Source organism: Sylvia atricapilla, chromosome 2 (assembly GCF_009819655.1).
Source record: "Sylvia atricapilla isolate bSylAtr1 chromosome 2, bSylAtr1.pri, whole genome shotgun sequence".
NCBI classification, from domain to species: domain Eukaryota; kingdom Metazoa; phylum Chordata; class Aves; order Passeriformes; family Sylviidae; genus Sylvia; species Sylvia atricapilla.
Genome location: NC_089141.1, coordinates 55,801,482 through 55,816,407, shown reverse-complemented (window position 1 = coordinate 55,816,407; position 14,926 = coordinate 55,801,482). Strand labels below are relative to the sequence as shown.

At 39.6% G+C, this 14,926-nt stretch overlaps 1 protein-coding gene across 5 annotated transcripts in view; it reads right to left on the bottom strand.

The window, feature by feature from the left end:
* Nucleotides 1-1,564: 1,564 nt before the first annotated feature.
* The window catches only part of ELF1 (E74 like ETS transcription factor 1), an 87,800-nt gene continuing 74,438 nt past the window's right edge, over nt 1,565-14,926 (bottom strand). For 4 of the 5 annotated variants that reach the window (XM_066313353.1, XM_066313354.1, XM_066313356.1 and 1 more), the window contains 3 exons: nt 13,574-13,766; nt 12,026-12,493; nt 1,565-3,270 (listed from right to left, as the gene is read on the bottom strand). In XM_066313353.1, coding sequence (XP_066169450.1) covers nt 2,655-3,270; nt 12,026-12,493; nt 13,574-13,766 — 1,277 coding nt within the window. In that variant the 3' untranslated portion in view covers nt 1,565-2,654. The remainder of the gene's footprint in view (nt 3,271-12,025; nt 12,494-13,573; nt 13,767-14,926) is intronic. The other variant, XM_066313357.1, reaches the window with a different exon arrangement.

The following is a 14,926-nucleotide window of genomic DNA, read 5'->3' as shown; positions in this document are numbered from 1 at the left end:
GGCAGCCTGAGGCCTCCATGCAATCCTCCTCTGCAGGAGGATGGCATGTCCTTCCGTGAAATGCCTCGGAAATAAAAAAAGTGCCTTTTTCTCTTCCGTGGCTTCACATGTTTGGAAAAGAACTGTGGCCTCAGTTTTTATTTTCTGACTCAGAAGTGGCTGGGATTTTAGCTGTCGTGTTTTGTTTGGCTGCTGCCACAGGCACAAAGGCAGCTGTGACGGGAGGGGTTGCTCAAACTCCCAATGTTTTATGATTTACTCCGGCTTCTCCCTTCCTCTGGCATACCAAAGAGAGTTCCAAGCACACATCCACCCGGCTGGCACACCGGAGCCCAAGGGATATGGGGAGGGAGTGATTTGCATTGACTCTCTGTTACACAACAGTCTGCTACTGGAGATTTTCTCCACTTCTTCACTGACATAAACGAAACTGACAAATCATTTTCCATGTGTAATGGCTGCATGTATGGCATGAAGTTTTGCTGGTGAAGCTGTAACCTTATGGTTCAATTTCCCCTGCCCCCCCCCCCCATTTCCGGTAAACACCAAAGCAATTTCCCTGTATCTAAAAACACAAATATTGGCAGTCGAGTCAAGCATTATCACTTCAGGTTTCCTAGAATTATGAAATGCTTGTAGTATAGGAAAACATCCCTATTTTACAGTTTGATTAAAAAACCTAGCCTCCCTCTCCAGTGCTTCCGTCAATCTAACATAGCCCTCGGAATGAGGACTGTTACCAGATACACTTCCACAATGCTTATCCACATTCCTGAAGATATTGCCAGCACTCCCCAGCTGCAGGGAGCACTGCCAGATAAACAACCACTGGTGTGGGTATGACCAACCTTCCTGTAAGTGAGGTGAGGTGCTGGGTTTGCAGGTGGAAGCCTGACTGCAGAGTCAGAGGGAAGAAACATTGAATTAACATGGCAGCTGTGGCGGAGAACTGCTTGTTCAATAGTTTGTAGAGTTTCTTCTGTCAAGCAGCAAGAACATACTCTCTCTGCCACAGTTCTGCTCCTATTAGTTTTTCTAGTACTAGTGCTTAAAGTTGTATTTAACCTTACCAACCAATCAAGAAAACTCCAACATTCATTCAGTCATAGAAAGTCATTCCCTTTCATTTTATACTGATAGAATCATAACACCAGGCATCATATTTATCAACTTATCCTCTGCTTAAACACTGCCACGTGCAAGTTTTTGAAGCCCTAATAGTTTGGGCTGTCAGTTTTATCATACAAGCTACAACAACCTTTGCAAATTACGCTCGAAATTTTGTGTTGTCTGTCTGTAATGTACTGGGAAGTGATGGAAAAGGAGAAGTTTAAGTCCAGTTCCTGGATTTAGCTCAACCTTCAGTTCAGCTACAAGAACATACATTACTTTTGTTTTAAAGGATACTGACTGTTTCAAGTCTGTTCAGAAGTGATTTGTGAATTGCTCATGTTTCACCACAGACCCATACTGACTAATCACGTTGTCCTGTTTCTCAGTGTATTTTAGTTATTTATGATGATTGTGAAAACATTACAATAATAAAAAAACATTTCGGAGTAAATACAGAAAAATGTTTTCCACTTGATTTATTTTCATAATAAACCAATTAAAATACAAAAGAAGGACCCAAGGTTCAATGGGCTCCATCATTTAAAAATTTGTCTTTAAATACAAAGTCACTCAGTAATATGAATACATATAACATTAGACCTCTAAACATAACGATCTTATTGATCTTATTTGCATCTATCAAAAATTTGTATGGAAAAAATTAGCTGAAAAAACTTCCCTGCAACATTGAATATACAGTATTTACAATCAAGAACAAGAGCTCTTAGCAGTATTAATCTCCAAAAACCTGCATAAATTGTATATATTTAATTTCCCCCCCCCCTTACAAAATAATCTGAAGTAGAAAGCAAGATTGTTAAGCTTCATAGTCGCAAAATGGCATGAAACATTTGCACCTGTAGTGATGCTTTAGCTTCTGTAATTAAATATATCTGATGTTTTCATATAAAATATAGACATGGCATTGTCCATTACTGGAATATATGTTTTGAGTACTCTCAATAGGAGTGTATATTCAATTTTGCACACACAAGAGCTTGTGCTGCAAAAAATACGAGAGGATACCTGGTTATCAAAGTCTAAAACTGATGTCATTCACTGATATGAAACAGATACTCGATCATAAAAATTCAAACACGTGGAATGAAACTGTCTTACTAAAACTAACTGCTGCTTCCAAAGGTGATACACATACAGATTAAACAGAAAAGGTTACAATAACATTACTGTAATGTAAATCAGCAACAGACTGACAAGAAAATAAGAGAGAAGTTTGAAACTTTGGCCAACAACCTCAGGAGAAAGTCTTCATAGCAGAAAAAGCATGTTCCTTCATGCCTGTACTTTGAAAAATGGGTAATATATACTTTTATTTATAAGATAACATTTAGCAATTAACAGAAAATCAAAAACCATCCTAAAGCATGAATTCTAAGAATTAACTGCAGAAATTAAGTAGCTTTGCAACATCATGCTTCAGAATCAAATCATATATACATAACTGAAAAGGTCCCATCACATTTATGAAAATAATCATCCACAGGGTCTTCTTTTTTTTTTTTTTTTTAATGATATCATTATCAATACAAATTGGGTTCCAATGGCTCGTTTTCTTGCTTCACTTGTACATCAGATGGGAAATTATTCGAACTGGACACTACCATCACAAATGGCTGCTGCTGGAATCTCTGCTCTGACAGCTCAGTATCTTCTACCTTGTCACTCTCCTCCTTTTCCTCTTCTTGCAGGCCACCCTGCTTCATGTCTGAGGCTTTAATGACCGAGGTGATCACTGTACCCGACGGCTGAGACACCACCTGTGAGCTGCTGGGCGAGAACGTCACCACGGGGGTTGTGGCACTGAAGGATGGAGATGAAGCCATGTTGGTTGTTCCATTGCAAACTGTCTGCACGCTGCTGGTGAGCACCTGCTGAACTTGGGCTGGGCTCAGCACAATCGAGGAAGGAGGCGAGACTGGCTTCTGAGACTGTAGCATGATGTTTTCTTTAAGAACCGTCATGGGCTGGGAAGTAGGAATGGCTTGTAAAATGAATTTCTGTGCTGCTGTTACTGAGGCTGGATCTGTGCTGGCTATCACTGTAGTAAGAGGCACTGTCTGGAGTGTTACAGTATGCAGCGGCTGATTTCCAGGAGAAACAACCACTGGAACCTGGGTTGGAGTCTGTAAAGTCCTGCTAAGATTAGAGAAGATTATTGTGTCAGAACACTTTCCATACTGAATTTTGAAAAAATAATTATAGATTTACTACAGAAAAAAAAAACCATTTGGCATTATAAACATTTAATTTACCCAACATTTCCAAAAGAGGTAGCAGAATCTCTCCTAATAAAGCAAGACCTGGACCTGACCCCTGAATTCAGCAAGATGGTTCCCAGAGTAAAGGTACCCCACATAAACAATACTGCCATTGCCAAGCTGAACAGCCTGCCTTTGAGACATTCAGTGGTTCATCAGGAAACCTGGGAATCACATCCAAGACCTCCATCTCAAGCACTGACCAACATCAAAAGCACAACCTACTAGATGTCTGCCATCAGTTTCAAAAATTACACCAAGTAATTAATAAATCACGAGCCTAAATAATTTGCAAGTCAGGCCTTGATTGTCCTGACATCCACAGACACGTTTAACTATATTCAAAAGTATCCACATGGTAGCAGTGTCTGGGCACAACCTTGTCACACTCCCAGGACACAGAGTTCTCTGTCTGCCAGGCCCACACACACCTTCTGGTAAAACAACTGATCAGAACCTGCTTCCAAAACATCATTTTAAGTTAGGAGTGACTCACTGGTTGCAGACTAACAGACTTGGGTACCACATTATTGTCAATAGATGTAGAGCTGTTGGGACAACTTGAGAGCATTAAGAGCTGCACTGCTGGTGTACACAGCTACTGCAGGGCACAGTGGTGAGTTAAACCTGGAAACACTCTCCAGTCACACAAATTAAAATGAAACAAAAACCCCAGGAAACATAAATGGTTACCAGGGGAGGGAGAGAGGAAGGGAAGGGTAACTGCTTTGAGACCTTGCCACAGCTTGTTCCATGCCATGCTGTCTCTAGCAATCTTTCTTTCGTTCTGTTTGTCATGCAGAGTTCTCTCCGACCTTCCTGCTTCTCTTCAATGTTTAGTCCTGTCTGCCCTCCTCCCCCTTCTTAATCTTAAGCTCTCCCTTGTGTTTTCTCAAAATAAAAAAAGCCCAAAACTATCTCCACCTCCTAGCTTATTTCTACCCCTGCTGAAATCACTTTAGATGGAAAACAATTTACTGTCAACATTTGTACTTTCATGTCCATGCACAATATTGCCTGCTCTTCTTTCTGAAGACTGGACCTCAGATATGCTGTAAAGGTTGTCTGCCATACATCAACTGTGGAATGTCCTCCATTCTACAGTCCTTCTACCCATACAGGATTTACTTTCCACAGCTCTGTGAAAGTCTACATGTCAGCATTTAGCCACTGACCACTCCAATCCAATTCAGCATATTCAAAACTTCAATTTAAAACCATACTCTGGCTACCGCAGTTGCAACAAAAAGCTTACCAAAGCAAGACTTAGGTGGTGCTGAAGCTATGGGACAATGTGGATGCAGATGCTGCTGCTGGCCATAGTCCAACCGCACAGGGAGCTGCATTCCCCCTTTCTTAGCGCTGCAGCAGAGACAAGTGCAGGAATATATGTAGAGGATTTCTCATGTACAACTCAGTGCAGTCCTCTGGGAAAGGCCTCTAGCTGAGCTCCAAAGACTACTCTAGCAAGAGCAGACCCAGTAACCCTCCTGGTATCAGGGTCAGAGCACGTGGGTGCTTCCTTGAGCGTTCTCAAGCTGCCAGTTCCTGCTTCATGCAATCTTTTCATCTTTTCCCCTGCCTCCATATGGCTTGGTAATACAAGAAACAAAATTTCCATCTGTAGCTTTCTCTTCTTCCCAAGAAAGACAGTTGCAGTGCCCAGCAATGCTGCTACAGCAAACCAAATTCAACCCCTTGCCAAGAAATCCCAAGGAAGAAGTTCATAGAAATGGAACTGGTTGAAGGTGAAGCACCAGCTAAAATGATTGCTTCTTTCTTTCAAACTTCTGGAGAACTTTGTGCTGGCACAGCAAATACCAACAACCAAGCCCAAAGTGCAAGGCTCAGAATGACAGTACCAAGGATCATACCAAGTCTCCTAAGGGTTATCAGTGCTAACTATTTTTTCCCCCAGGAATTCCTCTGGGACCTTGACAGAAAAGTTACTAATGCCTGTGTCAGAAGCAGCAACAGGATGAGGGCATCCACTAGGTTCTTTAAAAAAATAAAGACAAAAAAGTAAACTACCTACAGTTAAATAAACTTGTAAAAAAATCAAAATATCAGATAAGTACAGCTCAACCCAGGAAAGTCTACAGAGACCAACAATGCAAGTAGAACAGCTATGAAGGAGAGATAACTGACATTTGCCATTAGAAAAGCATCAAAATATCAGAATAGGTACCAAGTCGGTTCTTTAATTCATGAAGAAACTCACCTGAGTTTGAGGGATTAAGAACAACTCAATAGCTACAATTTTGAAAGCAGGGGTTGAAGCCGCTAGCCGGTGCTGGTAATGCCCTCCAAGCATTACCCTGAAGCTACTTCCTTGTTCTGTAGTAGTTTTGTAAAAATAAAACCTGCCAGCTGCCAAGTGGCTTTAAAGGATAAACTCAAAATGTGTGAACTGCATCTAATCAATGTAGGTATCTGCAAAGCACTAGGAGCAACAGCTCTGAGAGACAAAACTAGACCATTTGCCTCAGCACACTCTAATTAGTATCTGCATATTAATCTTAAGCCATTTTATTTCTCTTGAAAGGCAGTCCCATGCCTGAGGTTTACTCCAGATGGTTGTCTTCTCCATCAGCCAAGATTCAAATATATGAGATACACATATATCAACCTGTACATACACATATATGCATACACACACAGTGTGAACTTGCTGCAAGGGAAGCATGCAGCAGGTGTCTGTACAAGCACACCATAAATATTTATTTATGCTAATGGCGGCCAAACAAGACATTTGCCTTAACTGTTAAAGCTGATTACTAACTAAACAATTTGCCTCAAATACAACTAGAAAAGTTACAGCTTGGTTAATCATTTTGTCTGTTTTACAAAAAAGAAGTACACAATAATTAAGGTGATTTATTAACACTGGGCTACGCTATTTTGGGTGCTTTTAAGTCTGCATTTTGCCATGTTTCTGAATTTCACTGCATTTTGCTAACAGCCTTTTTTCTCTAAGGTACAGATCTTTTGGGTGATTACTTTTAAAGCTGCTGCTGAGGTTTCAAAAAGAACAAGAACATTGAGCAACAACAGTGACTGAAAGGAAATGCTGCCATAAAACAATCTGATTACAACTGAGAAAAAAATGACAAAAATTCTGAAATAATTTTAGCTTGGCAGAAAATTCCCATCTATTCCTTGGGCCATTTTCTTACTCTTAATGGCCTAGAATTGTGCAATATCTTATTAGCTCATCAAGAGGTAAATAGTGACAGGGAAGAAAAACAAGTTTATTTACAGTAATTTATGTGAAATTTATGATATGGAGAAGATACCAAAAATACTGAAACTGCAAGCGAAGGTAAACCAAGCATTTCACAGCACAATAATAAAGTGAAACAAAGCAATATTAAGAAATAGACAGAGGTAAGAGAGAACAGAGGCAGAGGAGGACTCAATTCTCAAGGTGTCCTTTTCACTGAACCACAAAGTCTAACAGTCTTCTTTCCAGAATTTTTCAAAACTGCACCTGAATTGAAACTCAGGAACTTTGCTACTAACAGAGCTGCAGAACCTCCACCTCTTTCAGCAGTGCCAAAGCATGGAAGGAGAGTTCCTATAGATATCTTCTTATTGTGCAGAAACAAAATTAATATGATTAGGTGACACTGTAGTACTTTCTGTCAATAAGCAACTACCTTCTTGCATATCTTAGAAATTAAATCAGAAGCGGGCTTAAGAAAAGGTCTTCTTCAGCTAGATGAAAATCAAAATGATTGGTTATAACCAAAATCTTTGCTGTAATAGAAGTTGTCCATATTGAAAATGTGTTCTGAGACACACAGCCTGTTGTAAGCTATATCACAGTTCCTAGCAGAAGCCCACTGTGAGCACATCAGCCTATTTATGACCAGCACCTCCCTCAGGAAGGACATTATTCTCACCAATCTGAAACCTGGATTGCAGTCAAGCCTTCACTTAAGAGATTACACTTAAGGGATGAGCTCTTTGTAACAGTCCCATTTCCCTTCCTTTGGGGAAGGCTATGGCAGCAGTGAACCAGATCCAACACTATCTACTAGTCAGTGTGCTGGAGAGCTTTTAAAACTGCAGGCCTGCCTTTAGAGCACTGACAGAAGCAAAACATGTGCACTGATGGTGGCCAGTCAAAGGAAGGTCTTCAGAAGTTGTTTCTGATTATCTGCAAGTCTTCAGCTGCCATGGTCCTCTTTTGCCCATATTCCCCATTAAGTCCCAGGGACACCTAGAGAGCCCTTTACCCAAGACTTACACCCATGGTGTTTTTTATTCAGGAGACCTATAGAAATGGCACAGGAGTGATGGGCCACAACACTAGCTGACGTCACGCAGATGGGACTCTTGATCTTATTCAAGAAAAAGGGACTGAAAGCAGATGGTCATTGCAAAGTCTCAGTAGGACAGTGCCAGACTGGTTCTCTGTGTCTGTGGGGTTATGTGAGCTCAAGCAAAGCCAATAGAGATACGGTGTGAAGGATGATTACAGAAAATAATGGTGATGTTCACTGTGCAACTTACACAAGACAATGTCTATATAAGGTATGAGTTGAGGACACTTCATTTGAAATAGCAGCTGTTACCACATTTTCAGAGTTGATAAACTCCTGCTAGACAATTATTTTTTTTTCAGCATCAGCATTACTGCAGTCAGACCACCAAAGCATCACAGCCTGGACACAGAAATAGATTATGGAACAAGAGCAGAAAGCATGTGTTTGCTTAGGTACAAGTGACCTTCAAAGGCAATTGACTCTGCTTACTGGGACCGATACACAGTGTTGGCAAATTCTTTTTCTAACACAGAATGCTCATGCCCTGAAAAAAACACGATTCATGATCAGTTACTTCTTCCTCCTCTTGGATCAGGATCCTGTGGCTGCAATCCATGCTTGTGTCACCTTCAGAAGTAATTTTCTACCTTGCAAGAGGAAAACTGTGGCTGATTCATCATGTCAAGGTTCTCTCATTCAGAAGTGAACACAGCATATCCCATTGGTCCTCTGTGGTCTGTATTAGCTTTCCCCAGATACAGAACTGAGTCAGGATTCTGGTCTTCTAATGTGCTCTGTCCGAGCTGTCACAATGAAAACTTGCAAGTACAGAAAAGAAACAGTAAGCTGAATTTTGACAGAAACAGATTAATGCTAAAACATTGCACAGGGTCTGTCAGAAGTCAGCTAATTGCAAGTTTCTTGGTGTACAGAGCTGCCAGCTAGAAGGTTCAGCCAAGTCCCATACAGCCAATAACAGAGAAAGCCATACAACTTAAAGTTGCTCCATATATGATATTCTCTGAACTGTAAGTAACATAAGAATCTCTTTTCACTCCATCTTAAATCACGAGTACTCTGAATTAAAGGTAAATGAAAATGCATCTCTCTTTATCTGTAGTCCTCATCATTCAAGGGAGAAATTTATTTATCCAAACACAGGCACCTTCCAGCCCTGTAGGATGCCCTAAACAAGGTAAGTCACTAGCCCAACAGGAGATAGAGGAGATATGCACTTTCTGCAGCAACAGAAAAAATGCCCTTTAATGCTCACAATGAGCATTGTACACAGAGCTGAATCTCAGCCAGTGCCTCCTAATTCCAAGACAAAACACAATTACTCAAATAATCCAGGTATTCTGGTTAACCTGTGTCAGTTATTCTGGTTTAAACAGAATAATTTTACAAGCACAAAAATCAAATAAACTTTTTCTTCCTTAAAAAAAAAAAAAAAAAAAAAAAAAAAAAAAAAAAAAAAAAAGCTGCCTCATTGGAAAAAGTAAGCAATAAAATGCTCATCTAGAGAGAGCATTTCTGAGTTTTGACTTCTCACTGGAAACATGTGGTACCAAACTCAGCTATCTGTTGCATGACTGGAGTCTGCAGTTACTATGCCTGCATACACTGAGCTAGAACAGTTAGACCTGCAGAACAGCAGTGCATTTACAATTCCAAATATTCCCACTGGGGATACTAGATGTTTTCCTCAGTCAGCAAAATCCAGTTTGCTTGACCTGACCTTGCTCCTGCCCTGTTTCCCAAGCCTCAGTTAGCACATCACAGCCTTTCTGTTTGAGCACTGGGGCTGAAGAGACTTTTATCCTTTGTAAGTAATACTTCTTGTCTCCCTTTCATAGAGCGGCACCAAAACTTGTCCAAAAAGCACATCAAAAGCCATCCAAAAGCCAAGACCTTTCCACTTCAGAGTAAGACATGAGCTTCGTGCAGCTGTAAAAGAAGTCACTGCCTGTCCCATGAAGAGCCAACCACAGATTTACAACGACAGGCCCATTCCTTTGAGAAATGCCAAAAGGCCTTGGGGAACTTGAGCCTTGGGCTGCAACACTCTCCCTGTGATGCTTTGGGAGTGATCTGTACCAGGCAGTGCTGCCTAGTGCAGGTCAGGGATGATAACACATGCACTTCACAACAATCTTCAAATATAATTCTTTTACCAAGTCCCTTAGCAGAGAAGATGCACGTTCAGTCTCTGAAGGCTATAGTTAAGTGTTAGGAAACTAATTGCTTTGATCTCAAAGATGCTCAATATTTTCTTTATTATGTTTTTCTTCTCACAACAGAACAGAAGCAAATTGTTGCAGAGGGGAAAACATTTATTTCCATGAAGAAGAGGGATGAACATTTACATGAGTAAAACTTTAAAACTAAATTGTGTAAGACAAATTATATGGGTTCAAGATGTGCATGCTTCAAGGCAGAGCCCAACCATTAACCAGCAAACATCAGAAAACCTTTTGAAGATCATTACCAGATCCTGGCTGCTGTTTTGCCCAAAAGATCTTGACTATTTACATGTCCCAGCCACTGAACAGCAACCGGTCACCAAAGCTGCTATTTGTCCTCATGCTTCCCACACTATAAAGTGACTCAAACCACAACCCCAAAGAGTGTGCATACATCAGAATGTTTGTCAATTCTTAGTCTACAATGGCACAATGACAGTCATACCTGTTGTGCATTTTCAAATCATGCAGACCATTCATTTCAACCCTTACAGAAGCCCTGCTGCAGCAATTCAGAATGTGTACCCAAACACATTCATCTGCCCAGGATTTACACCTGTCTGAACAAACTTCTGTTTCAGCCTTATAATATAAAACAAGACCTAGAACACACACCCTGAAAAATGTTCAGTGTGTCATTCTACCTCAAATAACTATCTGAAACTTGTCCTTTGAAGCTGAGCAGAAATATAGCTGTTATAAATTGTATTTTGAGAGCCTGAAATGGGCAGTGTCTATTGCACAGGACTCATCAGCACCTATTTTGCAGCTTGTCCCAACCTGGTTAAAAGCACACCAAGAAAGTCTGGACTGTAGTTTTTATTTTCACTCTAACTGTTCATACCCTTCAGTATAAACTTTCTTAATCAGCAGTACTTCTCTACCATTCTGAAAAGGTTTGATGCTTCTTTTTTAACTCCTTCACTTTGTCATCTTGTCTAAGTATAGTTAGAAACTTCATGGAATAATGTTCTGGTTAAAAACAATGGATGTTAACCAATGTAATACAAAACTCCAAGGATTTAAGGCTTCTTTTTAATTTGAACTTCACACATGTATCATCTCTACTATTTTTTCTCTTAGTTTATTACCCAAGGTCTGACTGGGAAATACTGCAATGCAATAATTGGATGCCATAATGTGACTGAATAGTTCTCCAAAAGTTAGGTTGGACTCCTGCCTGCTTTAGGTCTTACAGATACTTCTGTTTGTTGTTACCATTCCTTAGGCCGTCTATACTACTGATATGTTTGTGATCCATAAGCTAGTGTAGGTCTAGCCTAGAGTGATTTAACTTGGCAAATTGCTGAACTTTCCCTCATTCATGTTTGGTATTACTGTTCTGCTGCCCTCAATTATGTCTGTACTGCTTTCCTTTTACTATATTGCCCTTGTCCATTTTTACAAGTAAATCCTGCTACTCCTGCTACCCCTGCTCAGGGCTAGGTGCAAAACAGTCATGATGTTTAAGTGCAGTGTAGTGTTAGCCAGTTGGCTCACAAATTTAGGCATGAAAGCATGACTGTCTCCCAAATGTCTGCAGATGGACAGCTCCCAAAGGATTATTCTGTTAATTGTTCCCTCCAATCAGAAGAATTTCTTCTTGTAACAGCAGCAAAATGCTAGAGCGGGTAATGTGGAGCTTTTCATTGTAACTAGGGACAGTACAAAAGATGCAAAAGATGACAAAAAATTCTTACAAAGAAAAATTAAGAAGCAAGAAGGAAAATCATTTTGAAGGTATCATGAAGACCCACCATATGTAATTCAAAAGCAAAGACACCAGTGTAAAAGCAGACATGAAAACACAGCTTCTGCAGTAGGACAGAACTGACAATATCAATTTTAAAGAGAAGTTGTATATTTTTCCATTCTAAATGATCTGCATTAGGCCTAACACCATGGAAAAGATGAGCTTACCTCCACCATGGGCAGTACAGTTTTGTGTGTAGCTGTCACAGTATGCTGTAATAACTCTAAATTATGAGGATGAGCTACAAAGACATAATTTCTGGAAGACTAGCATTTCTTGGAAGCAAAACCAAGAATCAAGTCTATCTAGCCATCATCCAGTGAATTTATTATTATTCAAATATTTATCTTCTGTACATTTTCTTACCTTATATTCTGAACTGAGGAATTTAATGATTCCTCTGGAACATTACTGGTTACAGCTGCTTGTCCTTCTGTGAGGGGCTGCAATGGCTGCATTACATGAACTGTCCGAAAAAGCTGAGTGGGTTGTACTGGCTGTGGAGATTGCATTGTCCTCAAAACTTCTGAAGTCAAGCCAGGTGTCTGCTGCTGTACAACTTCCACTTGCTCCTTCAGCTTAGCAGGCTTTGAGTTTCCTGTTTTCACCACTGAGGCTGATCCTCCCTTTGTTCCTGTGTTTGCAGATGCTCTAGTTCTGCTTGATTGGTTTCTGTTGGCCACAGCAGGTGAGAGCAGAGTTGAATCTGATGATTCAGTGCTAGGGCTCGCATCTTCATCATCAATATAGATGAGATCTTTTGGCATGTCTTTAAATTGATAAACCAGGCGCTGACCTTCTACTTTAGCAAGGATTCCTCTTTGGTAATAGTATCTGTTTAAAGTGCACCCAACATCAAGTTACACAGGTTTTTTGCCAGAAACAAAACAAAGCAACAAAACTCACAGAAAATAAACACAGCACCAGCAAGTAAAAAAACTTTTATGTGTCTAGTTTTTTCATTATAAGAAGTGGCCCATCTAATAGTATACTTTTTTCCTCAAATGACCTTTTTTTTTATTGGTTTTTCATGCACCTTTTAACTTCCAACTTAGATATTTCTGAGGAGAAAGAGAAGAACTCCATGACTTGGCAGATCTGCTATCAACTCACACTTTGTAAAAAGTCATACGAAACTTTCAATTCTCCTTTTGACTCCTTCAGTTCTTTCAGTTATCTGAACTCATGTTTATTCACCAGTGAGCACAGGCAGACATTTTAGCTACAACGAAGCAAAGGGAACACGACAGGAGGCCACTCTTTCTGTTATATTTACAAATTAGTAGGATGGCTTGATATTACACACACCAAGGTGAGGGGAAATGAAAAGAACTGTATGTGGCTCAGTTGGCTATCATGAATCAGCTGGTAAGACTGAAGGTCCATGGTTGTCTACTTATTTTGCACAGCTTTTTATATAGGAGAAAGCATCTAGCCTGACAGGCAGTGGCACTCGATTCTGTTTTAGAACTGTCTGTACACACAAATTCAGAGAATTGAAACCGAATTCTAAAACTGTATTCTCCACTGGAGATGGAATCATGTGCAACAAGTAGAAATAATTTAATGAATACACATGAATGTTGGTGAGGTTTTTCTTAAGAGAGGTTCAAATTTTATGTAAAAGGTTTGCCCCACTTGAAATCTTCAGTCTCTTACTTAGTCTGTGTCTGACTGTGAAGATGCAGTTTTGCAGCAATACTGAAAAATGTCTATGCTGAACTGAAAGTGACTGACTTGGAACTGAGGTTAGTGACAGTTACTTTTAGTCAGCTAATTTATTTTGATGAAATAACGTTTTCATTTCCCAAACTAATAGACTATTAGATTTTTCTGTTATTCAGATTAGATGAGGAATTTAATGTACACAAACACTAAGGCAACAAAAACAGTCTATATTAAAAGTGCACATACCTGAGAGCTCTACCCATTGTTTCATAATTCATGTCGGGTTTGTTTTTGTGCTTTCCCCACAACCTGGACACAGCTTTGGAATCTACCAGTTTGAAAATGCCCTTCTCTCTTTGAGTCCATTTGATATACTTAGGACATGTAGCTTTGTCCTGGAGCAGTGCTAGTAAGAACTCCCAGAGATAAATTGTATTTCCTAGAATAAAAGTATTTCAGAAACAAAAACAAAACAAAAAGAAAAAAAAAGAAAAATAAGTTACTTGGCCATATTTTATTAATGATGCAAATAATCTTAAAATTAAGAAGCTGGTATCTTTAAAAAATACATTATAATATATCATCAAGACCAGGAAATGGTGATGGAAGGGCATGGGAAGGGAAGTTATTATAATATTGTGAGCTATCAAAATCTAGGTGTCCAAATATCGCAGCCACTCTGTAACCTCCGTTACAGACCACCAACATCAGACAGCATTAGACACCCATATGCCCATTTCCCTCTTGCCTAATCCAGTTACAGAAGCAGTCACTTGCTTTACCTTGGAAATGAACATGTTCAGTTCTATCCCCTAAAAACGCTGGAAATTAAGCTGTTGCTTAAATGCTTTGCTGAATCGAGGTGAGTGTTATAATCCTTTAAAAGGCTAAACAAAATCCTTGCCTTTAACAATGAGATTTATGTGGGGCAATCAGTGATACATGCTGAGGTAGGCAAACCTTCAACAACAAAGTACAGAAAAAGGTAATTTTTTTAATCCAGTGAGTGCTTGTGCTTGGTGGTAGACAACATTCAAATTTCATTTTACAAACAAGCGGGGACAAACACTTCTATATGGAAATCCGTCACATCTGTTCAGTGTTTACCACATACAAAGAAAGAGTATTAAAATCACAGATTGTGAAGACTTAAAACTAGCACAAAATTCACATTTTTTTCCAAAACCACATTTAAGGAGTCTAAACTCATACAACTAATGGCACCCTTTTCCCTGCTTTTTTTTAAAGGCTTTTGGTGTTTGATGTTCTTTTGGGAATCTGCACATAAGCTTCTTAGTCGTTAGTTTGAGAAAGCATGAAAAAACGTCTTGTATCACCTCCCACAAGTAGCTGTGCAAAAACAGCAAGGATAGCATGTGCTGAAGTTTCACAAAAAATGATGCCCAGCAGATCAGAAGGTGATAGGATCTCTTTTCACGGCTTCAATTTAGCCCAGCAGATTTTTTCAACTTCAACAACCATCAGACTGAACTTTTTTTCAAGAACAAGTCTCTTAAAAACTGAAAATCCCGTAATATTATATTATAAACTATATTTAGCAAATATTCATCAAAGTCATCAGCACTGCCAATACAAAAA